Here is a 25,589-nt window from a genome sequence, read left to right as displayed (position 1 = left end):
ACTAACTGACAGAAGAAGAAAAACAAGGGAAAAAATAATACGTAGATTTAGATTATGAAAAAAGATGGAGGTCGTTAAATGTTCGATGAATAAATGATAGAAAGGACAAAAGGGATAATAGAGTATAATAAGGGACCGTTACGTATACATTGAAGAGTCTTCATCTTTTGAAGAAAGTCCTATGACTGTTGCTCCTCGATCTATTGGAATTTGGGGTGTATGCAATTTTCCCATAAGAATTTGTATTACCGTAAATCATTGAGTTGTTGTCTTGTTCCATCAAACTCATTGAGTTGAAATCATGGAATGGATCATCTTCGGAGACTTCATCATCGTACTCAACCCGTTCTTCAAACATGTTTTTCTCTTGCTCGTCGAGATGATTATGGTTGTCTTGACTTGTCTGTCTCTTCTTGTTGGAGGACAATTTAGCAAAATCATAACCATCTTCAGATAGCACGGGTATCAGGGGTGGTTCTTGATTTCTTAGCAAAGACCATTGAACTTTCTTGAAAAAGGGATGTTTCTTCACGTCTGCTGCACCCATTTTGCAGCCCAATCTTTTAGATTCGTTTTTGGTGAGTAATTTTCTAATTAAATCCTTACAAGTTCTAGAAATTTCATTATTATTGGGAAAACTAACTTCATTCTTCAAAATGTTAGTAAAGGTTTCATTAGTATTATCGCCTTTGAATGGGGTAAAACCGAATAACATTTCGTAAACCAATATTCCTAGCGTCCACCAATCGACCGCAGCGGTGTGACCATTGCCTCTTATGACCTCAGGCGCAATATATTCCTCTGTTCCCACAAAGGAATTAGTCCTAAACCCATCCGAGCATATTTTGGTATCAACAAGGGTTGATTGTGCGGAGCCTTTGACAACAGGAACCTTGGAATCCTTGGCTTGAATAGACAAGTCGAAGTCAGAAAGCATGATGTGGCCAGATTGATGCAACAAAATATTCTCAGGTTTCAAATCCCTGTAGATAAAACCCAACAAGTGTAAATATTCTAGCGCTGCTGTCACTTCGCTAGCATAAAACCTGGCATCGTCTTCACAGATGCATTTGGTTTTCCTTGTTTGTAGAGCCCTGAAAAATTCTCCACCCATGCAGTATTCCATACAAAGGTACAAATAATCTTCAGATTGAAACGAATGATATAGCGTGACGATAAACGGGTGATTACTGGTAGCTAGAATTTCTTGTTCTGTCAGAACGCGCTTGATCTTGTTTCTTTTAATCATTTCATCTTTGCTCAAGACTTTCAATGCATACACTCTGTTCGTCTTTTTCTCTCTTACCAAGAAGACCTTACCTACATCACCTTGACCCAACAACCTCACTTTCTCAAAGGATTGGGGTCCCACCATGATATCTTGAAATTTATTGCTGAAAGACTTAGTTCTTAAACGTCGTGATCTCCTGGGTTCTTGAAAATCTGAGATTTTGGGAGGTGGCTCTTGGGGGAAAAATGAATTTGAAGGAAGTACTGATTGACCAGGGTTTTTATTGTTTATATTAGTGGATGCAGACGTTTTCCTTGCTGAAGATGAAGAAGTCGGTGATGTAGGAGAAACGAGCTGCAACCCATTGGGTTCGGACGCAGCTCTTCTTAAAGGTACTTTTGTTCTTGGATGGGTAGATGATTTACCATTTTGTTTGATGGGTGAAAGGTTTCTAGATTTACTCTTGATCTGCATCTGTCGTTCTCCCTTTTCATTATCGTTATCATTGTCACTGTCTTCGTCATATTCATTATCAAGTCCAACAACGATTGAGGGGAACGATTGAGTAATGGTGGGGCTCTTTGAAGTACCTCTACTGGGCGAGTCGTTCGAAGTTTCCTTTAATGATGCATCTTTAGGAATATCGTGAAAAAAGAAATCTTCATTATTGAACTGTTGCACTTCTTCATTTTCTTTAATCTCGTTTAGAGATAAATTGCTTAGATTTCTGGTGTTTGTCAAAGAGTTTGCCTTTGAAGTGGGTGTGGATAAAAAATGAATACCACTGACATTAGGATACAATTGGGGCTCTTCATCTAGCTCATGAGAAGACAATGCATGAGTTGGTAGACCTTGATATGCAAAATATGGGTTGCTACTACGTACTGTACCTGCTTTCTCTCTAAAAGGATTGTTGGAAGAAAAGCCTTGCGAACTCGAATGATGTCGGTAGTTGGTTGGCCTGGCAGCAGAACTACCACTATTATTTTTCGAGTTCTGACTGGGCATTATTGGAGTAGAAGGAGATCTTCTCCGACCTGTCCCAGTCCTAACAACCGTGGGACTCAGTGAAGGTGACGAAAGCATTATTGGGGACCCACAATGCGAATGTTCACGCTCGTGTTCATGTTGATCTATATGTACCATTTTCGGCGTCTGAAGGACATCTGTTTCCGGAATCGTAGGAGAAAGTGGTGGAGACACTGGATGAGCATTAGCTACAGAAGCCAGTGGCTTCACGTACCTCAATTTGGATGAAGATGACCCAGAGTCATTTTCAAGACTACTTTGGCTGCTGTTATGGGCACTGGCGTTTTTGCTGCTATTACCGGACTGAAACATACTTTTCAACTTAGAAAATCGGGAAGACTGACCCTCTGAGCCACTATTATTGTGATCCGATTCTTTGGAGTTATCTGGATCAGAGTACAGGTTCACACTAGACACACTCATGCTGTTGGATGAACTCGCGTTCCTCTTCCACGACCGCGTAAGCAGCTTCGAGAAGGATATGCTTCTAGTTCTCTCTGATCCCGTAGGAGGCCGTTGAAGGGAATCGTGCTCATGCTCTTGCTCGCACCCGTGTTCATGTCCATGTTCGTGATGGTGTCCAGCCATATTAGCTTGCTGTTTTCCGAATGATACTACCTTCAAGGCCCCTGAACCTTCAAACCGCCGACTTCGTTACCTTATTTGAATGTCTGATTCCTTAAAACAGGAGAGTATCTCGTTCTTTAAAGCGCTCTTGGAAATTGCATCTCCATATCACGTATGACGGAAAGGCTCAAGTAGAAACTGTGGTGGTTATATTCTCGATGTTCCCAGTTTAGGTTGTTTATGTTACATGTTTGGTGCTGTACGTATATGAGGCTACATATATGTTGGTGTATATAGCTATCTTCTTTTCTTGTGTGCTCATGCGCAGATGTGTTTCTCTATTCATACCAGGTGTGGGGGTAGCAGCAAGTTGGGAATGCCATTCTTGATGTAATAGATATGGCCGCAATTCCTGCACTTCATTTCACCTTCAGCGATAGAAGTCTGTAGCAATAATGTGTGCAGATCATTTAAGATGGCCATGTCATCATCTGTGAGTTCCTCGATCGATGATGGGAAAGAGGGTTTGACAGGGGGCAAGGCGTTGTTCCCTAACTCGCCGGCAACTGTCAGAACTGCAGGCCAGTCTACACGATCGACAATGTTCAGAAGGAACTCTGGATTGAACTCGATAGATCCGTCCTGTACCAATTGACATTTGCTGCCATCATATTGTAGCGGAAAGTTGTCGTTACTGGTGTCACAGGCCTTGACGGAGCATTTTAGAAAGTTTGTGGTTAGGAACTTCATTTTCAGTGGACTAGCGGTGCGATGCGTGATGTTGAGGTCATAGTAGGATCCCACGGCAGCTCCAATGCTTGTAAAATAGCTTTGCTTTTAAAGCTCATCGATGAAAATTTTACTAAAAAAAAGAAGATCGTGTGATGTGATGAGATGATGGGAAGTATGTATTTACATGTTCTATTAAGAGTCTACTTGGATATCTGAAATGCGCTTCAGTAGCGCAATCACGTCCCTGTTCTTGCTTAAGATCTGATAGCAGGTTTTCTTTTCAGCCTGCGAAATGGTGCCGAGTATTTGAGAGCGGTCTTCATCCCTAGGCAGTAGGATTCTTACGCTGGCGCCAGCGTGTTTCTTCTTGTTGCGTTGGAGGAAACAATTCAGTTTGAGGATGCTGATTAATTTGAATATATTGTCATTGTAGTCGTATTTGCAGTTTGTTTCTTGCAGATGGATGTATCCCTTGAGCAGTCGTGTGTATGTTTCCAGAGATATACTCGGTACTGGCTTGTTGACAGATGGAGTCTGTATATTGGGGAAAAAGAGCTGTGTGCGTTCATTGTACGGATTCATTACAATGGAAGAGTATTTCTGGAATACATTGTTATCCTGTATGGAGTCGTTGATTAAAATATCGTAAAAATCTTCCTCGCTTTTATTGTCGTAGAGGTTGTGGGGGAAAAGAAAGGAATGATCGTAGAGCCAAAGACCCAGTAGTTTTTTCACCTCTTTTGATCGCACCTTGCCATAAAATTGTTGGAATTCACTTAGGGTTTTTAAATTGTTGTCGTGAAGTTCGGTGCATATAAACTTCAATAAGGAAGGATACTTGGACCAGTTCGGCAGTTGGAAATTCTGGACTTTCTCAGGCGATGTAACTATCTTATCGAAACTCTTGTTCCATAGATCATAGAACACGTCTATTCTTTTATGGGAGCCTCGTATCTGTTCACCCTTGGCCAGAAGCTCGACTTCATGATGCCACTCCTCACTGCTGTGGTTTTGGGTCTCGGTTTTTGATTGAATGGTGTCTCTGTATAGCATGTAAGCATATAGCATGTGGAATATGGATGCTTTCGCACGCTGCGAATCATAATCGGCAATCTTTGCCTCTCTATTCAAGATCAAGTCTCTTAATGTATAGTGCTTTATAGGAGAATCTGGTTGTGCGTTCTGTTCCTGTACCAACCGATCTTCCTTGGCATGACCTACCGCCGGCTGCTCCCGCTTGATATCTTCTTCTTCTTCTCCCAATTCAGTATCCCGAGGCAAACTGAGAGCCCTGGTTTCGAAATCTTCTCTCTGTTTCGCTAGACTCACCTGTGCGGCCATCATCTGCTCTTCAAATGCCCTTTCATTACTTACGGTGACCATTGTATTATATGCAACAATACCCATAAAAGTAACAATATTAGTTGTGACGAACATTAAATTACCAGGTGCATTAAAATACCTCCATAAAGTACGCATATATGGAAATGTATCACCATTGCAACTTAGAAGGAGCCCGTTTTCCCTCGAGAAGTTTGTTACTGGTTTCTTCCTACATCTGGAAAAGTGCATACCCGTCTTGGAATGTATGGAATAAAAGCGCTTCCATAAAAATCGCCATACTATGCTGATGCTCCCCTTCCCCTTCTTAAAATGCATCGTGTGTTTCCACGCTTGCTTGGGCACCTTTGTAGCTTTCAAACAATCGTTGCTATCCTTTTGTTTCTTACTGTCCTTTATTTTGTAATTTAATATTGGATGCACATCCCCGCGTACAGTTGCCAGACCGCATTAAAATAAACCAACTTTCTTACGAGTGTCAGTAAGTATATACTGATGAAAAGTTGTTGTTTTTATTACATTGTCGGGTTTATCTGCATTAACGGTATATATTTGTATAGATAATTGACTATATAGTTTAATAATTATTAAAAAATTGCACTGAAAACAACTGCCACGATAGCAAAGAATAACTCACCTAGAGGCAAATGGAGTTGCGATCCATTGCCCATGTATTGGCTAACCGTTACGATTGACGAAGTTTGGTACTGCATAGAAATTGAACTGGAAGATGTTCGTGTTACAGTGACAGAAGTTTGTAACGAAGAAGGAATAGATGTCGATGAAGACGAAAGGGAGGATACTGTGGAAGTCAGTAAAGATTTAGTAGTCGATGCCACAGTGGTAGATGGTGTGGCGATGAGTGGTGATAGCGTGGTAACTGGCAACAGCGCGACACTTGATGATGGTACAGAACTAGATAGAAATACGGGACTGACGATAGATGATGTAGGTGCAAAAGAGGAAGTCAATGAAAGAAATGTTGAGGGAAATGTGGATGATGACAAAGATGATGGAATGTATTTTGGCGACGACCTAATAGATGAAGGTAATGAGGATGATAATTGTTCTTGAGAGGTTGACGTAATGCTTGATGTAGCAGTTATTTCGCTTGTGGTAGATGCATCTGAAGAAGTTAGATAATTTTTACCGGTAGCATGCTTATTAAAATCTTTTCCTGAAGCTGCTGTTGGCCCTGAATTATTTTGTGCGGATGTAGTTTCTTGTGTTACCGAATTTGCTGAAGTTGATTGTATTGAAATGTATGAACTCGATGCTTCAGTACACGTGGAGCATGCATATAATGAAGAAACAGTAGCAGTAACTACAGAAGTTGCGACGCTCGTTGTGGACGTGATTAAAGAGGGTGATACGATATTTTTAGTTTGAGAGGTCGTGCAAGACTCGTCAATACAAGTGCTAGTGTCAATAACAGTTCTGTCATGCGTCTTGATTAGTGTGGTAGTCTCTGTTCCTGAGGTATAAGGGCACCATGTCGTATACATTGTGGTGACGCCACTAACAGTCGTAAAGTATGTAGACACGGAAAACGATGGAACTTTGGAAGAAGTTGTGAATTGACTAGTAATCTTGGATGAGCTTTGGGACCCGGTAGTTGTTTCAACAGCAGAAGATGTGGTAGAAGTAACCATAATATGTGACGAAGTCGAAAGGACGGAGGAAACATGTGTGGATGGAGTATATGATGGCGCAGACTTCGATGATGGCACTACAGACGAGACTGATGAGTAGGTTTCATCAATAGAGGTGGAGCTAATGGAGACTAAAATTGAGCTTGGGGAAGTAGAAGTAGAGCTTGTAGAGGTCGAAGTGGTCGAAGTGGAGCTTGGAGAGGTCGAAGTAGAGGTCGACGTAGAAATTGAAGTAGTCGAAGTAGAGCTTGGAGAGGTAGAAGTAGTCGAAGTCGAAGTCGAAGTCGAAGTCGAGCTTGTAGAGGTCGAAGTCGAGCTTGGAGAGGTAGAAGTAGAGCTTGTAGAGATCGAAGTCGAGCTTGGAGAGGTAGAAGTAGAGCTTGTAGAGGTCGAAGTCGAGCTTGGAGAGGTCGAAGTAGAGGTCGACGTAGAGCTTGGAGAGGTAGAAGTCGAGATCATAGTTGAACTGGACGTTGTGTGCATACTTGAAGAAGCTAAAATAGCAGATGAGGTTGTGGAGGTACTTGTTGACGATGCAACCACGCTTGATGGCGTTGCAGTTGTAGTTTTTATCTTGGGTGTTGAGCTGATAGAGATTGAGTGACAAGAGGGGCAAACATATGAGGTGAACTCAGAAGTGACAGATAAGGTAGTAGTTGGTAGCGTCGACGATAAAGTGCATACCTGATGTGAGCATACTTCAGTAGATAGCGTCAACGTACTAAACTTGGATAACGTTGCAGCGTACGATATTGAAGGGGATGCTGTAATTGCAGAAGTAGCGGACAAAGTTAATGGACACCAAGTCGTGTATAGGGTGGTGGTGTCAGCTTGAACAATGGTGGATGTGGAGACTAACGCTGGCGACACTGTGGTAGTAAGAGCCCCATTTACATTGTTTGTCTTCGTCACCGTCACTAAAATTGTCTCTGGGTTGGATGCTAACGCAATATTGGTTAATCCCAACAGTATTGTGAATAGGTAGGTAAAATGAGCAGAAGATAAGGTCATCTGAAAATGTTTCGTTTTTTAGCCTTTACTATGATAGCTCGCCGTGCTTCAAATAAGATCGTAAAAATTGGAGAAGTCCATGATAATATCTGGTAATAACCCATTGCTCCTGTATTTATATATCCCTTGATTCCTTATCAAAAACTACTTGCTTTGGTAGTTGCTTGTTTTAAGTCATTGCAGTGTTTTAATCTTGTTTCAGAAAAATACGGCTGTAACGTGTTTTCACTTGAAACGTGCATTAACTAAAAAGGAACTTTACAAGTGAAGGCTAGCCTATAGAGAAAAAGACGTGGTGGGATATTCTGCAAACGTAGACTGAGCAAATAGTGAGGACTTTTCAAAATGAAACAAAAGGTTATGTTTGATTTAATTGATTGTTGGCATGCGGCTATGGATACGCAAATTATAAGCTCAGATGGAAGCTTCTGTGAAAATCATCAAGAGAATAAGAACTATCAAACTCTCTCCCAGCGCTATATCCGTCGCAGACGTTCGTGAATTGAAGTTCGGTCATTCCGACCAATCGTGTAGAGGAAACGTATATTAGCTATTGTAAAAGAAAAAGAAAAAGTGTTACATATCGAATTAAACGATCTTATTTATTTGGCAAACCGGTCTTTGCGTCAATCAGAGATTCTTTCGTTTCTTGGGGGCCTGAGCCAACTTGAGTCAAAATCACTCTGGAAACACCACTTTGTAACTCAAGGTCCAATTCACGCGCAGTAAAGTTAGAGGATTCAAATTGTTGGTTGAAAGCCTCAAGCTGTTCAACAGTAAACTTCTTGTCCCATCCTGGAACAGCTCCAAACAGTTTATAAATAAATGCAAACAGCTTCGATTCGTTTTCAGATAAGTAGTATAACACAGCATTTGGACCAGCATCAAAAGTGTATGCGACAATTGTTTCACCATAAAACTGGTTAATGGTGTGGCACCAACTAATAATGCGCTTGGAAGTGTCATTCATGTAAAATATTGGAGGGAAAGAGTCCAAACATGTGGCATGGAAAGAATTGGAATCCATCATTGTTTCCTTGGCAAAAGTGGCAAAATCTTTCTCGACAATGGCTTTACGCATGATCTCGAATCTCTTTGGTACGACGTGTTCGATTCTTTCTTTAAATAATTCAGAGGTTTCCACAGTCAATTGCATACCTTGGGTGGAACTGACGTCCTTTTTGATATCACTGACGACTAGAACACAGGCTTTCATCTGAGGCCAGTCGGAGCTGTCCGCAATCTGTACCGCCATAGAATCGTGACCATCATCAGCTTTCCCCATTTCCCAAGCTACGTACCCGCCGAACAAAGATCTACAAGCTGAACCAGAACCCTTTCTAGCAATTCTTGAGATTTCTGAAGTGGATTGTGGTAATTGGTATAATTTTGCAATGGCAGAGACCAAAGCAGCGAATCCGGCAGCTGAGGAAGCTAAGCCGGCAGCTGTAGGAAAGTTATTTTCGGAAACAATGTGAAGTTTCCATTGAGATAGAGTGGGCAACGAAGCGTCTTTAGATTCCATTTCTTTCCTCAACTGGCGCAGGTCGCGCAGACAGTTTTGAGTTCTCTCATTGTCAATGCTGTGTGGTTCTCCATTTAACCATAAGGTGTCACTTTCAAACTCAGGTGCGGCGGCTGCAGAGGTCAAAGTTCTCAAGTCATCCTGAGATAAAGTCACTGAGATGGACGAGTTGGTGGGCAGATTCAACTTGGTGTCTCTTTTCCCCCAATATTTCAAAGTGGCAATGTTAACGGGTGCGGTGACTGATGCTGTGTAGATGGACATTGTGCTAGGCTCACTGATTTCAGAATGTGGCCAATGTTACCTCATCATTATCAGCGCGATGCATGCTCTTTATATACTAATCTTCGAGAAAAGGCTAAACGAGCCATTTCGGCGATTTCGGCATCGTGAAAAGTTTCAAAAGAACAAGGTCAAAAGCAGAAGCAAGTTTGTCAAGAGAGGGGACTGTGTTGAAGGAATCAGCAGGGGGGTAGCAGTCGTATGATAAGAGTGTCAAGTAATGTTTGTTTGGTGTAGAAGCAGTATTTTGCTAGGAAAGTCAATCGTGGGCAGCGGTCGAGTTACCATTGCTGGAATCAGTGGAATCGGTAGAAAGAAATTTATGTCATCCTCCTCTTTCTCGAAGAATTCAGCACCCACGTTCACGTCAAAAGAGTTGGAAGTAGCACGAAAGGAAAGATTGGATGGGCTGGGGCCGTTCATATCTCGGTTGCCCAAGAAATGGATACCCTATGCAGAGCTGATGAGGCTAGAGAAACCTGTGGGCACGTGGTTGTTATATTTGCCTTGTACTTGGTCAATAATCATGGGAGCTATGATGCAAGGTGCTACATTGGGCGCAACAGCTGGAATGTTGGGTATTTTTGGTGTAGGTGCCCTGGTAATGAGGGGTGCTGGCTGCACTATCAACGACTATTTAGATAGAAAACTGGATCAAAGGGTTATCAGGTCTGTCGAGAGACCCATTGCTTCCGGCAGAGTGAGCCCCCGTGGGGCGCTGGTATTCTTGGGTACTCAAACTCTGGTCGGAATGGGCGTCCTATCGTTGCTTCCTGCCCAGTGCTGGTGGCTGGGCCTCGCATCTTTGCCCATAGTGTTCACATACCCTTTGTTTAAGCGGTTTACGTACTATCCTCAGGCTGCATTGAGTGCATGTTTCAATTGGGGGGCACTGCTTGGATTTCCAGCCATGGGTATAATGAATTGGCCTACAATGATACCCTTGTACTTGAGTAGTTACTTGTGGTGTATGACTTACGATACTATATATGCCCACCAAGATAAAAAGTTTGACATCAAGGCCGGAATCAAATCTACTGCCTTGGCTTGGGGTCCACGTACAAAGTCCATCATGAAGGCTATGTCAATATCTCAAATCACATTGCTAGCTGCCGCAGGCTTTAACAGTGGGTTGTTGTGGGGGCCTGGGTTCCTTGGTGGACTAGGACTCTTTGCCTACAGGTTGTTCGGCATGATAAAGAAAGTGGACCTTGACAATCCCAAAAACTGCTGGAAGTATTTCAATGGGAACATCAACACCGGACTCTACTTTACATATGCCTTAACGGTCGATTACATCTTAAGATTGCTCGGGTTTCTGTAAATATTGCGTGCATATACAAGCGTTCCATTGTTCTTTTATTGTATTGTTATTTACATGCTTTTCTTATGTAGATTTCCGTAACTACTTGGGCTTTACAATATTTCTTATAGATGACCTGGAATTGCTCGAGTGAAATTGACTCTTGGCAGAGGTACGTGAAAGAATCTGTGTCAATATCGACTTGTTTAACAACTTATTGTCTGCCACCTCGTTGAAGAAGCAATCTAAGATCCTGGCGTCACTCCTAACAACGCTACCAGACCTTGAGAAAATGTAAAATTTGTTGAAGAATGAAGTAGCCTTTTTATCTTGTATAAAGAACACAAAAGTGGCCTTGTCCTCCATACCTTGTGAACCTACTCCAGTGAAGATCTTAGTGGCCTTGTTCTTGGATAGTTCATGAACCTCCCTAGTAATGGTTACAGGTCTTCCTAAAAAGGGGGTGCAGCGAGTCAATTGGCAACGCGGTACCGTACTGTTCTTAATTGGTGGCAGATATGTCATTTCTGTAACTAGCCTTGAAGTTACGTGCTTCGTACCGGCAGCTAAAATCACTGGTAAGACCCCTAAAGCCACAGGTCCAAATGTCTTGCACTTGAACCACAGACTGCGTTGTTTCTCCTCGGTAGCATTTCCGTACACCTCTCGAGCAGTTCTCCACGACATATCAGTGTATGCAGCACCATACGTGAGGAACACTACACTTAGAGCGGTGGAAGCCCATCGTACCGAACGTGGTACCTGGTACCGAAACAAAGGCTTTTTTATCCCGCTCTGTCCGACCTCTTGGATCAACTGCGCTAGTGTAGAGCTGCTGCCTTTAAACTGATTCTTGCTAACCATCTTTTTCGTACCTCAGTCCATAAATCATTATCAAACATACCATCTATTGTTGTGACGAGGCTGCTAATGATATATTATTATCTTTATTATTGTTAAATTTCAGCGCGGGTAATGCCGCCTCAAAAAGTTTTCCACAATTATCCCGATTTGCCTAATAACGGGAATGTTACTACTAAACTTGATGAACCTTGAAGGTATTTTGAATATTGAGAGAGCGAACATTTATATTTAGTGGCTTGTGGGTAAGATCACAAATAGGGAAAGAACCATGGAGACGCCACAAATGAATGCTATACAGGAGGAGGACAATTTGTCCCCAGAAATTGCTTTCCAAACTCCTAAATTGAATGATTCCGATGCTTCGTCATTTTCATTGTCCAATATGACTGCTGTTGGAAACCAAGACGGCGTTCCATCACAAAACAGGGGACTCTTTGCATCACCCAGGCCCAGTTCGCTATTCTATTCTGCCAAAGAAGGTAACAATTCCAGTTCTAGTATCATTTACAACCCTTCCTTCACTTTTGGTGAGAACGCTTCTAGTAACAGTAATGCTAATGAAGCTGTTGTACTAAAGGGGAAAAGCAATGAAAGTCGAAGGCAATCACTCAAATATATACCGGGATCAAAGTTAGTGCCGCCTCCTCCTAGAACAAGATCGCCAGTAAGAGGTATTTCTCCGGACGCTGGCAACGGCAAAAGATCATCTATAACCTTGGATTCTCCTTTTAATTTTACAGCATCTACGTTACAACCGCATCAGCAGACACCGCCCTCTTCAGCTGCATCAAGGACTTCGTTCCGTAAGGGTCATCGTTATAAGCATTCCTCTGTGTCCATGAATTTTTTCCAAGAACCTGAAGTAAAAATCCCTTTAAACATTGCTAAATCACTTCCCATTCCAGATTTAAATGATTTAGTGTCAAATTTACCATGGCCGAAGGCTCACATTCAGTTATCTATTGCTGCTTTACAGATTTTGGCATGCCTAATCACTTTTCAAATAGGGCACTTATATTCGTGGAGTAATTTTATCACACTATCGCATTTCATTACTTACGATATTATCGGGTCTTTAGTAATCATTTTTGTGGAGAATCTGTCTCAATTCCAGGTTTGGTTCACGGGCACAATCACATTTCCCTTCGGACTAAATAGAATAGACGTCCTACTAAGCTTTGCACTTGCCGTTTCATTATGCTTTGTAGGGCTAGACCTTTTATTCCATATTATTGAAGAACTCATAGTTCTCTTTGTAGAATCAGGTAACGCATTGACAAATATCCACGATCACGATGAAATTAACGAGCAAATTCCCCATTCCCATGTTGCTAGTGCTAATGATTCCCAGAACGAAAATATTACTTTGTGGTATGGTATTCTTCTGATCAATCTCGTACTATCGACATTATCACTTTATAAGACGTTTTACGCTAACAAATATAGCAATTTAAAGACGAAGAATCCAATAATCACTATCACTTACACAGCATATTTGTTCACTTATCCCTTATTATTGGACTTTTTATCAAGTATATCCGATTATCTGGCTACTTTGATAATTTCAATTTTAATTCTATGGCATGGGCTAACTATAGCTCGGTGGACTTCAACGGTACTACTAATGGGCTTTTCCACCACATCTTTGTCCGATTCAGCCTTATTCAATAACAATTCCAGCGCTGATGCGACTACCCATACTCAACAGGTTGAGTCTAAATCAAGTAAAGTAAATCCACCTGTACGTCCAAGATCAATGAGCTCACTACCAATAGCCACGATGAATACAAAGACGGTCAAAACAGCGTTCATAAATCCTACCACTTCCACTGAAAATCCAACAACTATAAAAAACATGATCAAGGACCAAATCGAGAGATTGAGTGAGTTCAAATCCAGATACATTTTGAATTACGATGATATAGTAATAAGCAAAGTGAATTTCACGCTTTATGTGGTATTAATTAAGATAACCATGAAAGGCGGATCCAACGATGACGAGCTGATTTTAAGGTTAGCAATCGATAGGTGCATTCAGACGAGCATTCCATCGTGTGAAACCACAATAGATATAGACCGAATATAATGTTACAGTTACATATCCACTAATACATACATATTAATATTACTATATTCAGGAGTTTTCAGGTCAGGCAAACTACAATTAAGATGCAGTTGAGTAAAATGAAATAAAAGGATGCGAAGATGGAGAAGTGAAGAGTCAATGATTTTCAGTGTTTTTATGGTAGTTTTTTAAACTTTCCAAAGACAAGTTATAGAGCTCAGAGTCAGATTCCAATAAGGTAAAATCGAATTCTAATGGTTTGACTAATTTGCCATCTCTATCCAGATCTTTATTTAAATCATTGAAGAACGTTCTTTCACCCCTACCTACTAATAAGTTATAAGCGGACCCAACCTCGTTAGCTCTTGCGGTTCTACCAACACGATGCACGTATTGTTGAGAAGACATTGGCGGATCATAATTTATCACTTGAGTAATATTGTTGATATCGATACCACGCGACATGATATCAGTGGTAATTAAAATCGTAATGCTTTGACTTTTCGAATGGTGCGAGAAATTTGCAACAATTTTTTTATTTTCGGATTTGGAGTTATTTGAATTGACAGAATTGATACTTACTTCGAAACACTGAAGTTTCCTTAACATGTCGGATTGTGAGCGGGATTCGCAGATAAGTTGTAACAATTTACTCAATCTGATAGAAGATTCATTCGACTTCACGAAAACTAAGATCTTTGCAGCAGTGGGGGGGTGTGCTATAAATTGGCATATTGAATATAACAAGATCAACGGCTTGTAAACACTTTTCGCCGTGGGAACGTTAATGTTGAATTCCTCTAATTTGTTGGGTAGTTGGTACAGTTTATCGGTTTGCTTCAAAAACAGCTTTGGTTTGTACAAATTCAAATCGTTCAGTTTTTCTGTGTTAGTAGTTAACGTTGCACTAAAGATCATTTTGATCACGTTTCCCGGAAACGTGTCTAATTTATCTGTTTTCAACTGTGACATTAGTTTTGGACACCAGCCCTGGAAAGATTGGTTCAAAAGACGATCTGCTTCATCAATAATCAGAAACTTTAAGTTCTTCAAGTTTATCGACTTCATATTTAGATGATCTACTAATCTACCGGGAGTGGTGATTAAAATATCTGGTTCCAGATTTAAGAGTTTTCTATGTTCATCCTTTAATGAATTTTCTAATTTGGCAATGCTAACAATCAGTGACGTCCCTTGCGTTAGTTTTGTCAACGTGGTATAAACTTGGTTGATCAGTAGTTTTGTGGGAACGACAATTAGGCAACGCAATTTGTTGATTTGCCTCTTAAACAGTGTTTGAACAATGGGAATGGAGTATGCCAAAGTTTTACCCGAACCTGTAGCAGCATTTACGAGAATATCACCAATTCTTCTGGTAAAATTCCGCCTAGATATGTTTAACGTGAAGTTTAATACCGGTAATATGGAATCCAGGATGATTGATTGGATGGGGAAAGTATTCACCGAGAAATTATTGCAAATATTTTGCAATAGCCTTGCTTCTAGTTCATTTTCGTAATCAGAGAATGGTCTGATCATAGAATTGTCGTAGAATATCTTTTCAGTATTTAACCAACCAGTAGATTTGAAATCTAACGAATTCCTATTCAAGTTCATTGGGTTTTTAACGAAATCAGGCTGGGGAATTTGCTCCAGTTGATGAGTTGACACTGCTTCATCCTCGAGACTTTCGCCCTCTTTCTTTTCGGCAATATCAGATGCACTCAGTTTGTCTTGTAATGACACTGTTTGCTTGAATCTTGAAAGCACGGTGTTATGAGTACTTGATATGTTCTCTTTCTCCTCTGCTTCACTGGAATCTTCTTCGCTCGTCCCATATGTCACTTGCATACGGTCATCATCATCCTCCGAACTTACGTTAGAGCCTTCATCTGAATCTTGGCGAAAATCATCTTCTTCGTCATCAGATCCAGTGGCTTGTCTCTTTAAAGGTACAATGGACTGTGATGGAGGTTTTACTGCTTTTTCTGGCGCACTAGCAACGGGAGCAGTCAGTTGACTAGGATCAAATCTCGATGCAAACATTGTCACCGCTGGCTATGTACCACTTAGAATGGTTCAGCGTAGAGTGTATCTCATCGCTAGTTATGCCTTCTACATTAACAAATCTTCTATAATTTTTCAAAATTTAAACATCACCCGGGATGAACATCAACATCACTATAAACGTTGAAGGCCGTTCAATGTAATGGCAACTGAAAGTGTCTAGTTAACGTCCAACTGTGGTTTAAGACAATGAAATCCACTGCAATAGTTGTACAACATCAGCAGAAGCAGCCACCATCAAAGATAAGATGCAACCGGCAGCTAGACTGTTATCGCGGTCGGTATGGAAGGGTCCTAACATTGTACCACTCCCCATAAGGGACGCTATGACCAAAGGTACCCCGATAAGGACAAACGCAAGGGCTGCAACGGTCCTGCCCCAGTTTGTGGGACTCAAGTTTCAAATACATAACGGTAAGGAGTACGTACCTATCGAGATATCTGAAGACATGGTAGGCCACAAACTGGGTGAGTTCGCGCCCACGAGGAAGCGGTTCAGCTATACCCAGACCAAGAATAAATGAGGGGAACTGCTGTTCGCGAATGTATACACATGTTTGCTACGCTTCTAGGCATCTTTTCATGTAAATAGGTCCACGTCAGTTCCAAGCCAAGCATGTATATACAGACAAAGATATATATATAAATGTACATGTATAATAACTACAATATTATTCTAAGTAGTTTAGTCTTACCCGAGTGGCAAACCGATTTGCGGAAGGAAAAACGCATATAACTAAGGTTAAGACAGAAAGTTAGTAATAGACAGAGCGGGAGCAGGCCAACAAGAGCGAAATGTTGTCAAGGTTTATGTCCAACACGTGGTGTGCTCCCTGGAGACAAGCCCAGCGATTGTTTTGCTCCACTACCACAATGCAAGCGACGCTGAATCAGATTAAAAGAGGCTCCGGGCCTCCAAGACGCAAGAAACTTACTACCGCTCCACAACTGGACCAATGCCCCCAGCGGAAGGGTGTGGTACTACGTGTGATGGTTTTAAAGCCCAAGAAGCCCAATTCTGCGCAAAGAAAGGCGTGCAGGGTCCGTTTGACTAACGGGAACGTGGTATCGGCATATATTCCGGGTGAAGGCCACGATGCTCAAGAGCATTCGATTGTATATGTGAGAGGCGGGCGTTGCCAGGACCTGCCTGGTGTGAAGTACCATGTAATCAGAGGTGTCGGTGACCTGAGCGGCGTTGTGAATAGGATCTCGTCGAGGTCAAAATACGGAGCCAAAAAGCCAAGTAAGTCGTGATGCGTAAAGTGCATGTGTTTTCCTTCCGTTCCTGACTGGCTTTCTCTAATATTCTGGTGCATACAACATTTTTGTAAATAGCAATTCCATAATATGCATATATGTGTGTAGAGTATACTTAATAACTTGGTATATTGTTTCGTATAAAGCGACCAGCAGTTTTATGTGCTTGAAATTGCAAGATATAGCATAAGGCATAGGGGCTAGTCCAGTGTTCAAGAGAGGCAGTGAACATACAAGATCAGCAATCTTCCTGTCTCAACACGGTAATTCGCAATGCTACACTTACAACCACAGAACCTTCTTATCCAAAAGACGCTAAATGAGGCGATGGAGGCGCTCCAGAAGGGTTCGCCGTTGACCATGGATAGAATCGTTTCTGATTTCGACTATACCACCTATCATATTTCGAACTCTGCCGATGATAAGTCCGTCCTATTGTTGAGTATCAAGACGAAAGCTTGGATGAGCGTTTCTGAGTGCCAATTGGACGGTTCCTCGACTTTAGTGAAGTTTCTAGCCGACCACTACTCCTCTTTGGGGGGGGTGACCATTCCAGGTCAGGTAGAGCCCGGTTATGACTACACACTTCAGGTCACATTGCGTGAGTTGACTCAAGACACAATCTTACAATTGTCTGTATTAAAGACCATTGTATTGAGTTTCCCCTTCGAACTGGCCATCACGAAGTTTATCGAATTGAGCCAGCAACAATCAGCGCCTGTTGAAGCAGAAATTACTGGGGGTGAGGTTGCTGCGAATGGAGACAACACTTTATTTACAATTAAGTATCGTGACGAGGAGAATATCTTCATTAAACCTTCCAATGACAGAGTTACCATCATTTTTGAGACTATTTTCCAAGACGAAACAGATAAAATTTTTGGTAAGGTCTTTTTACAAGAATTTGTGGATGCACGTAAGAGAAATCGTCAAATTCAATCAGCTCCACAAGTTTTATATTCACATGAACCCCCATTGGAGTTAAAGAGATTATACCAACCACCTAAAGTTGCGGAGCAAAGTAGAAGATTTATCACCTTTGTTCTTTTCCCACGTCATTTTCAGACAAAGGAATTGCAATTCCATTCTATTTGTCAGTTAACATTGTTCAGAAACTACTTCCATTATCATATAAAGTGTTCGAAGGCCTACATGCACTCCAGAATGAGATACAGAGTGGACTCGTTTATCAAAGTTTTAAATAGAGCCAAAGTGGATGAAGATGACGAAAATGATGAGTCGAGTTCAGAAGCTAGACAACAGGCGAGAAGAACCTTTACTGGTAGAAAAATTGTCTACTAAGAAAAGACTAAATAAGTACGTAAACAATCCATAAAAAGGATTAGAAGGAGAAGAAACATTTCAACAATAATTGAGTCGTTATATGATTATATGATTATATATAGAAAGAGTGAGGTATAATAGAACTACCATTATCACCATTAACATTAAATTTTTTTTCCACTAATTAGTTATTCCTACAGGGGGAACCATGCCCTCTCTGTTTTTGTTCTTTGGAGTAAAGTACACAATAAAATGGCCGGCCTTCTTGAAGGCGTGGCCAATGTATTCAGCATCTTCGTAGACGGAGTAGCCCAACCTACCCAGTTCAGCATTTGATTTCTTGATTATTTCTGCGATAGGTGACTTTTCGATCATTTTTGCTATGCCTGATGTATCCAGTAGATTGTAATTCTCATCGAATGTTAGAGAACCAACTGCTCTTGGCAATACTTCAGTGATTGGAATACTCGACTTCATGATATTGGAATTTTTGATTTTTTTAAGCTTGGTATGGTGTGAAGAAAACCTTGTCTGGTTGTATTACGCAAGAAAATGTACAAGATCTGTATTACTTTTTCTCTATAATAGAACAATAGTTCTCTTATTTATATCCCTGTGTTGATGCTACGTTCTTCTTCGAACTGACCTCCTTTCTTGGTGGATTATGTAAAGAAGACATCCAAAATGAAGGAGTGCACACAATGTGGGCGGGAATATGGAAAACACCTTATTGTATGTAAGCAACTTCTACTTGACACAGATTCCAGAAAGCACTGCTGACCAGCAGGGGGGTGGCTAAAACTGTATTAGCAAGGGGTAGGAACCTGACTATTAGTCTTTTAATTTTAATCTCGAGTCTTCCGGAGTAAGGGGCAGCCAAGGAAAGCGGAAAGAATCTGGGGAATAAACAACGAACAATGCCGAAATGAATGAATCAACGACCTAAAGTCACTCAAGGGGAAAATATAAGTTTTGTCAACAAGAACAAAATCTTTTTGTGTTGAGAGACGATGTGGTGTGACATGCCAAGTGTAAAAATGGGAGAAGCAAGTTACTGCTTTGGGAAAGCGCTATAATCGCATGGCTCAGTGTATTAGTCAATATTGCCGTATGTTGTCTTTGCAAGATGAGAAATTTGAAAGCATGTTCCTGTGATCCTACTAAAGCTTGGTTATTTGCAATCGCTTTATTCTTTCACTTTTTTCTGTATACGAAGTTAAGGTTTCTATGCCCGTTGTATCCCTTCAAAGTGTCCTGAATCATGCTAGATAATGTTACATGAATGATATAGTCTTGCAGTAAAGTTTTTATGAGAAAACTGCAATTAACGTTTTGCTCCCTTTTACTCTACAAGTTGAGGCCCAATAAAACTCCTTAAAGGAGAAACGAACAAAAAAAAATGCTTTCCCGTTCGGTAGAAGACATACACATAAATCTAAAATGGAAATGTTCACCGTAGTGGTATGTTAATTTTTTTTTATTTTTTATTTTCTTGTTAAGGGTTATTATATATATTATATATGTTGTATGTTATATATGCACACTGCGTCACTAGGACAATTTGTTTTGTATAGTTATTCTCTTGAATTCAGATATAGAAAAGAACTTATTGCGATTATTAAATGAGAGAGTGCGAATAGAAAAACGAGCTAAAAAAAGAGAATGGTTAAGTCATAGTTTGTCATTAGTTGTCATTATCATCAAAATTAGAAAAAAAAACCCAGGAACAATACTCTTACTCGGTTAAATTGTCGTCATCGTAGAACTTATACTTCTTTTTAGTCACAAAAACATCTTTCAAAGCGTCGTCATCTACAAACCACGAAACACGACCAGCGGCGCCCTCATTGACAATACTACTTGGCAATCCCTTTTCAGGTCTTTCCATTATTGTCTTTATTACGGGCGCCTTCGTGGCACCTTCGACAACAAAAGTAACTCTATGAGAATGACAAATCACGGGAATAGTTAGTGAAATTCTATTCGAAGGTCCACTGGGGGCACTTTCAACAGGAATAACCCACGCCAGATTTTCACGTAAGTTTTCTTGAAAATTGGGAAACAATGAAGCTATGTGACCGTCAGGAGCACAGCCAAGCAAAAAAAGATCAAACATCGGTAGTTTCACAGAATCTCTACCGGCAAACCCCTTAATTAAAATTTTTTCATAGTTATCTGCACATTCTTGAGGGTCGTTAATGAGCGACTCGTCGATATGATAAATTCTCGGAGTTCCGTGCTTCTCTGTATTTATCAAATCGAAAATTTCTCTCTTAGCCAGTCCGTAGTTGCTTTCACTGGAGCTGAAAGGCACCAATCTTTCATCAGCGAAGTAAATATCCCATTTGCCCCATTGAACATCGTCTCTTTTCAATAATCCTTCATGCAACACTTGGATTAACGAGCCACCGGACAATGCAATCTTGAATCGCCTTTCTTTCTCCTTTTTTATTTTCTTGATAACGCCGTCTTCATTACCACCACGGCTAGAAGCATTACTCCTTACAGAGTTAACTCTCTCCATTGTTTTAGATTCTGTGCTACCGTTTCCGTTCAAGCTCGTTCCAGACATCTGTCTAGATTTCGAGACCCTTCCCTTCTTGAGGGCTGAGTTTTGAGCATGGATAACATGATCGGCAACTGCTTCAGCTACTCCTGCAAATTCATGGAATGCAAACACTTTAGGAACGGTTGTTGTCATCTTATAATTATTCCAGGTACTAATTTACTTTCTTGGCCTTCTTTTATCTAATAGGTGTTATGATATTTGTTATCTTGTCTTTCAAAGAGCTCTGCTCCAGCTAAGCATACGTTATAATATACCGATAAGTCGTTGAACGGAAAGTCTTCCCTGCATGACATGCTTTAACTTTTTTCCAATATCCTTTTTCCAGGGTTTTCCACGGCACAAAACGTCATTCTCTTAAGCGGGAATTTATTACCGTACGAATTTACTGTATCGTTCTGAAGAAAATGTTTGTATACATGTCTATATATACAAGTATCTACATGAAAATTTGTAAGTTGCTCTCCAACTTGGTGTACATCTCTTCTAGTTCTCCATCAAGTGTGCTTAAAACGGTGATGGCCCCCCCTGCTCCCAGCTGCCAGCTGGCTCCACCGTTGTAGGAGTACATACATCTAATGTTGACAGACCAGTCTCCGTTGGAATTGACAGACCAATATCCTGTAACTCCGCTATACACACCACGGGCTCCGCCATTGACATGGTTGTTTAACTTTGTTTCTATCTTGTCTTGCAATAATTGCACGGTGATTTTCTTGGGGGCCCCAGTCATGGACCCTGGAGGAAGCGAGTGCTTAAGAATATCCATGCCTGAGTATCTCGTCTTCTTACTTGCCGAGGTTAGTCCATGGGCCTTTACAACACTAACAAGTTGGTAGACAGTGGCGTATTCTTCCACGGACATGAACTCCTCGACTCTAACATCAGGAACCAGTTCGTAAAGGTCATTTCGGATCAAGTCGAGAATCATTAAATTCTCGCCAAATTCTTTTGGTGTCTTCAAAATCTTGGTGGCTTCAAACAGGTCCATTTGAGGTCCTTTTCTCACAGTTCCCTTGATAGGACGTAATTCACACGTATCTGCGTCCCATTTTAAAAACCTTTCAGGAGAAGTGCTTAGGAAACATAAAACAGGAGGCCTTTCACCTTGGTTGGGAACAATGTCGTTGAACTCAAAAAAACTTGAAAATGGAGCAGGATTTTTTTGTACTAAAGTTTGGAAAATCCTCCAGGGCTCTATCACTGAAGAAGGCACAACTTTCGTTTGTGTGGTGAGACACATTTCATAAGAATCACCCTTATGCATATAATCCTGACATTTCGCAAATGCGTTTGCATAGTCAACCTTATCGGGCATGGTTATCGTGAAGTCCACCTCCTTGGGTAAATACTCTGGCCAGGAAATTTTTTTCTTGATATCTTTCTTGAGCACAAAATTATCTGTTAGTGATTGTTCCAGGGTTACAGGGAATGTACTATCCAGAGAAATGCAATAAAGCTTTCCTTCCTTATGATTGATGACTACACTATTGTTGATAAAAACCAGTTTGGCATCTGGTATATGTGAATCTTCATCATCACCACAACGGTTGCATGAAACGTACTGGCCTATTTCATAACCTAAAATACCAACAAGTCCTCCAATAAAAGGTATTTCTCTATGATTATCAATTATCCTATTTTCCATGAATTTACCCAAGGTAATCCAAAATTGAGATTCATCTTCCTTTATTACTGTGAGGGGGCCATGCAAGTCCAAATCTTGTCCATCTAAACATTTTTTCAACATAGAATAGCTAACTTTTTCATCTTGCCAATTATAAACCGTAGTCTTCTTGATAGCTCCATAGTGACTGAACACTTTGGATTTGGAATTTGGTAAAGCAATGATGGACCATTCGCCTCTATTTTCACTAATAACCGAAGATGACATAACAAATTTTGGTTCTTGAATAATATCGCAGATTTCGAATGTCAATTTTGGGTCTTTGGAGACTTCAAACTGCTTCACATAGGTGGTCTTATCACCGCTCGGATACTCATCCTTTATCTTGTATATGGGGTCTCTATCAATAGTCCTATCTAGTTTAGATAGAATATCGGAAAAATTTCTATTAAGTTTCTTGCTTTCCCACCTTCCTGTTTTCATATTGTTGGAAAAACTCAACTTGAGAAAGTTACTGACTAATAGTCCTCCTAATTCTGAACAGCATGATTCCGGATGGTATTGTACGCCAAACCATGGCTTATGTTTAATCTGTGCGCTCATTAAAAGAGTTCCATTCTCATCTTTGGTCGAGCACAAAGGTAAAAGATTGTCAACGCCTTCAGCATTAACATGCAATGAATGGTACCTCGTAGATTTGAATGTATCGGGATATCCGCTAAAGAGACCACATGATCTGGCCTCATCTTTCAGACACATTTCATACACTTGTCCATGCTTTATAGTATCCAATTCACAGACTGTAGCACCTTGAGCCAAACACATTGCTTGAAATCCAAGACATATACCCAATATCGGAACGGCATCTAAAATCCCATTGGCATTTTCAAAAAGTTCAGATATTATACCCATATCTTGTGCACCATTGTTAGGATTTCCAGGCCCTGGGCCAACCACAATAGCATCAAAGAGTGGCAAAAGCGGCTGTAGTTGGGCCATAGACTGAAACGTATCACTGTGAATTGTTGTCACGTGCACGGCGTTGACTTCTGGTGAGATTTTGGTTTGTTGTTCAATTAGTCTTACCACATTATACGTAAATGAATCGTAAGAATCAATAAACAGAACATGAAGTTGCTGCTGCTGCTGCTTTATGTTGATTGTATCGGCTAGCATTCCTTTGTCTCCCTTTGTCAAATCTCGAGAGGTCATCATATCAAGATTTGCGGGATCCTTCCTTGTTTTATCTCTTCGCGAGTTTGGCTCTGAAAGAGATGAGGAGGCAAAGGAAAAGAAGGATAAAGAAAGAGGAAGAAGTAGCTAAATATAGACCATAAAATAGGTACTCTGAGAATGATTGAAGTGGTCGTGAATGATCGATTGGGCAAAAAGGTTAGGGTGAAGTGCCTTGGTGAAGATACTGTCGGTGACTTCAAGAAAGTATTATCCCTGCAAATCGGCACTCAACCCAATAAAATTGTATTGCAGAAGGGTGGAAGTGTTTTGAAAGACCATATCTCTTTGGAAGATTATGAGGTGCACGATCAGACAAATTTGGAATTGTATTATCTATGAAAAATGCGCTTGTTTTTCATTCAAATACACAATATATACATTTGTTACCGATCAAGATAGAATATGTAGAAATAATTAGGTGCCCTTGTCTCTATAATACTTTTCTGTTGCACTTATCTATAAAAAGTAATCAACATGTCTACTAGAAGCAGATCTGGCTTGGTATACGTCCGAAAACATATACATTTCTGGATCTGAGGAGCCATCGGTGGAGGCGGACTCGTCTTCGAAATAATCAGCAATTAATTTCCTGTTGACCATCGGGTTGGCAATGTTATCTTCCGAGGAAGTATCGTTGAGACTGTTCTCTTTCAACAGTTTATTTTCAGGAGCCTCTTCGAACACATTGAAGTAGAATTGATCTTTGCTATATAGCTCCAAAATAGAGGCCTTATTTCCGCATCGGTAACAATAATTGGGCGCTGACCATACGGTGGTAACCAAACCATCAAAGTATATCTGGTAACCTTCATTACACAGCTGATGAGCCCTGTATATCCTGTTCATATCATTCATACGTAAGAATTTCTCCACCACGCTTCTACCAAAGGTGTAACCTGCTCCACGAGGTGATACTTGAAAATGTTGCCCAGAATTATCTGGATGATTTAACATAGGGTTGTTATTTTCTTCCGGATCAGACCAAACTAAGTCAGCCATGGCACCATCATGCGGGATTTCTCGAAATCTATCAATAATTTTGATTTGATCTATCGTTTGAACATTGGGCGACAACCCACCATGAACACAAAAAATTTCATCGTCAATAATACAACACAGCACTAGATAGTCAAATATATCTGTCAAATATTGCCAAACTCTTGAATCACCACCGTACTTGTTTAAACACTCCGTGTAGAATCCATAGCTCTGTGTAATTTGACGCGACTCGTGATTTCCTCTCAAAAGATGAATTCTACTAGGATATCGAAGCTTCAAAACAATTAACAACATAATTGTTTCCACGCTGTACAAACCTCTATCCACGTAATCTCCCAAGAACAAATAGTTCGTGTCAGGAACAGGTCCGCCTATCTGGAAGATCTCCAACATGTCGTGGAACTGTCCATGCATATCCCCAACCACTGTGACAGGTGTCTGGATATGAATCACGTTAGACTCCTTCACCAGCATCTCTTTCAACTTAAAGCAAAGTGCCCTCACAGTCACCTCAGGCAACAGCTGAGCTTTGTACAGCCTTTCTAAACATTCGTCCAATTCCATCTCTGTTGAGCCAATCCTTCAATCAAAAGTAAAAGCACAGAAAGGGGATAAACTAAAATAAATTGCACTCAGTTAGCAGTCACAAAGTACTCCAAACGACCTGCAACTTGTTGAAAATACCGTTTGTTAAAGGTGTGAAGCAGTGAATACGGTGATTTTATATTATATATCACTGCTCCATCACCCGGGAAACTGGCGCCACTTTTCGGGCGTTTCTTTGTATGGGGAAGAATTAATTAGACTAAAAAGAGCGATAAAGGCAGGTAAACAGAGATGGAAAGGAGTCAATTCAGAGTGTTAGAAGAGGTTAAGAGATTTTTATTGTTACTAACTTAGTGTAGTAGTGCCTCAAAGAGTAGTACTGTTAAAGAGCAGCTAAGAACG

General features: G+C 40.7%; 17 protein-coding genes across 17 annotated transcripts; 6 read left to right on the top strand and 11 right to left on the bottom strand.

Moving 5' to 3' along the window:
• Positions 1–160: 160 nt before the first annotated feature.
• Positions 161–2,848, bottom strand: FPK1 (serine/threonine protein kinase FPK1; the record flags this gene model as incomplete). The annotated part of the gene is made up of 1 exon (XM_056225447.1): positions 161–2,848. The coding sequence occupies one exon, from the start codon at positions 2,846–2,848 to the stop codon at positions 161–163; it is 2,688 nt and encodes an 895-aa protein (XP_056079265.1).
• A 321-nt stretch (positions 2,849–3,169) lies between these two features.
• On the bottom strand, positions 3,170–3,577 carry TRM112 (RNA methylation protein TRM112; the record flags this gene model as incomplete). The annotated part of the gene is made up of 1 exon (XM_056225446.1): positions 3,170–3,577. One exon carries the CDS (start codon positions 3,575–3,577, stop codon positions 3,170–3,172), a length of 408 nt encoding a protein of 135 aa, XP_056079264.1.
• A 174-nt stretch (positions 3,578–3,751) lies between these two features.
• PET494 (Pet494p) lies at positions 3,752–5,218 on the bottom strand (the record flags this gene model as incomplete). The annotated part of the gene is made up of 1 exon (XM_056225445.1): positions 3,752–5,218. One exon carries the CDS (start codon positions 5,216–5,218, stop codon positions 3,752–3,754), a length of 1,467 nt encoding a protein of 488 aa, XP_056079263.1.
• A 269-nt stretch (positions 5,219–5,487) lies between these two features.
• AGA1 (Aga1p) lies at positions 5,488–7,563 on the bottom strand (the record flags this gene model as incomplete). The annotated part of the gene is made up of 1 exon (XM_056225444.1): positions 5,488–7,563. One exon carries the CDS (start codon positions 7,561–7,563, stop codon positions 5,488–5,490), a length of 2,076 nt encoding a protein of 691 aa, XP_056079262.1.
• Positions 7,564–8,161: 598 nt separating this feature from the next.
• On the bottom strand, positions 8,162–9,352 carry MVD1 (diphosphomevalonate decarboxylase MVD1; the record flags this gene model as incomplete). The annotated part of the gene is made up of 1 exon (XM_056225443.1): positions 8,162–9,352. The coding sequence occupies one exon, from the start codon at positions 9,350–9,352 to the stop codon at positions 8,162–8,164; it is 1,191 nt and encodes a 396-aa protein (XP_056079261.1).
• Positions 9,353–9,590: 238 nt separating this feature from the next.
• COQ2 (4-hydroxybenzoate octaprenyltransferase) lies at positions 9,591–10,694 on the top strand (the record flags this gene model as incomplete). Its single annotated transcript, XM_056225442.1, has 1 exon — positions 9,591–10,694. One exon carries the CDS (start codon positions 9,591–9,593, stop codon positions 10,692–10,694), a length of 1,104 nt encoding a protein of 367 aa, XP_056079260.1.
• An 81-nt stretch (positions 10,695–10,775) lies between these two features.
• On the bottom strand, positions 10,776–11,537 carry MRX15 (Mrx15p; the record flags this gene model as incomplete). The annotated part of the gene is made up of 1 exon (XM_056225440.1): positions 10,776–11,537. One exon carries the CDS (start codon positions 11,535–11,537, stop codon positions 10,776–10,778), a length of 762 nt encoding a protein of 253 aa, XP_056079259.1.
• A 268-nt stretch (positions 11,538–11,805) lies between these two features.
• Positions 11,806–13,623, top strand: ZRG17 (Zn(2+) transporter ZRG17; the record flags this gene model as incomplete). Its single annotated transcript, XM_056225439.1, has 1 exon — positions 11,806–13,623. The coding sequence occupies one exon, from the start codon at positions 11,806–11,808 to the stop codon at positions 13,621–13,623; it is 1,818 nt and encodes a 605-aa protein (XP_056079258.1).
• A 135-nt stretch (positions 13,624–13,758) lies between these two features.
• On the bottom strand, positions 13,759–15,648 carry DBP6 (putative ATP-dependent RNA helicase DBP6; the record flags this gene model as incomplete). The annotated part of the gene is made up of 1 exon (XM_056225438.1): positions 13,759–15,648. One exon carries the CDS (start codon positions 15,646–15,648, stop codon positions 13,759–13,761), a length of 1,890 nt encoding a protein of 629 aa, XP_056079257.1.
• A 269-nt stretch (positions 15,649–15,917) lies between these two features.
• On the top strand, positions 15,918–16,193 carry RSM19 (mitochondrial 37S ribosomal protein uS19m; the record flags this gene model as incomplete). Its single annotated transcript, XM_056225437.1, has 1 exon — positions 15,918–16,193. One exon carries the CDS (start codon positions 15,918–15,920, stop codon positions 16,191–16,193), a length of 276 nt encoding a protein of 91 aa, XP_056079256.1.
• Positions 16,194–16,464: 271 nt separating this feature from the next.
• On the top strand, positions 16,465–16,926 carry MRPS12 (mitochondrial 37S ribosomal protein uS12m; the record flags this gene model as incomplete). Its single annotated transcript, XM_056225436.1, has 1 exon — positions 16,465–16,926. One exon carries the CDS (start codon positions 16,465–16,467, stop codon positions 16,924–16,926), a length of 462 nt encoding a protein of 153 aa, XP_056079255.1.
• A 276-nt stretch (positions 16,927–17,202) lies between these two features.
• Positions 17,203–18,231, top strand: ARC35 (Arc35p; the record flags this gene model as incomplete). The annotated part of the gene is made up of 1 exon (XM_056225435.1): positions 17,203–18,231. The coding sequence occupies one exon, from the start codon at positions 17,203–17,205 to the stop codon at positions 18,229–18,231; it is 1,029 nt and encodes a 342-aa protein (XP_056079254.1).
• A 162-nt stretch (positions 18,232–18,393) lies between these two features.
• Positions 18,394–18,690, bottom strand: EGO4 (Ego4p; the record flags this gene model as incomplete). The annotated part of the gene is made up of 1 exon (XM_056225434.1): positions 18,394–18,690. The coding sequence occupies one exon, from the start codon at positions 18,688–18,690 to the stop codon at positions 18,394–18,396; it is 297 nt and encodes a 98-aa protein (XP_056079253.1).
• Positions 18,691–19,948: 1,258 nt separating this feature from the next.
• SOL1 (Sol1p) lies at positions 19,949–20,914 on the bottom strand (the record flags this gene model as incomplete). The annotated part of the gene is made up of 1 exon (XM_056225433.1): positions 19,949–20,914. One exon carries the CDS (start codon positions 20,912–20,914, stop codon positions 19,949–19,951), a length of 966 nt encoding a protein of 321 aa, XP_056079252.1.
• A 304-nt stretch (positions 20,915–21,218) lies between these two features.
• ABZ1 (4-amino-4-deoxychorismate synthase) lies at positions 21,219–23,582 on the bottom strand (the record flags this gene model as incomplete). Its single annotated transcript, XM_056225432.1, has 1 exon — positions 21,219–23,582. The coding sequence occupies one exon, from the start codon at positions 23,580–23,582 to the stop codon at positions 21,219–21,221; it is 2,364 nt and encodes a 787-aa protein (XP_056079251.1).
• A 177-nt stretch (positions 23,583–23,759) lies between these two features.
• On the top strand, positions 23,760–23,981 carry HUB1 (ubiquitin-like protein HUB1; the record flags this gene model as incomplete). Its single annotated transcript, XM_056225431.1, has 1 exon — positions 23,760–23,981. The coding sequence occupies one exon, from the start codon at positions 23,760–23,762 to the stop codon at positions 23,979–23,981; it is 222 nt and encodes a 73-aa protein (XP_056079250.1).
• A 117-nt stretch (positions 23,982–24,098) lies between these two features.
• PPG1 (putative serine/threonine-protein kinase PPG1) lies at positions 24,099–25,205 on the bottom strand (the record flags this gene model as incomplete). The annotated part of the gene is made up of 1 exon (XM_056225429.1): positions 24,099–25,205. The coding sequence occupies one exon, from the start codon at positions 25,203–25,205 to the stop codon at positions 24,099–24,101; it is 1,107 nt and encodes a 368-aa protein (XP_056079249.1).
• Between the last annotated feature and the right edge of the window lie 384 nt (positions 25,206–25,589).

The sequence above is a fragment of the Saccharomyces mikatae genome (genome assembly GCF_947241705.1).
Source record: "Saccharomyces mikatae IFO 1815 strain IFO1815 genome assembly, chromosome: 14".
Classification (NCBI taxonomy): domain Eukaryota; kingdom Fungi; phylum Ascomycota; class Saccharomycetes; order Saccharomycetales; family Saccharomycetaceae; genus Saccharomyces; species Saccharomyces mikatae.
Note: the sequence above shows the minus strand (reverse complement) of the source record. Positions and strands in the feature narration are given on the sequence as shown.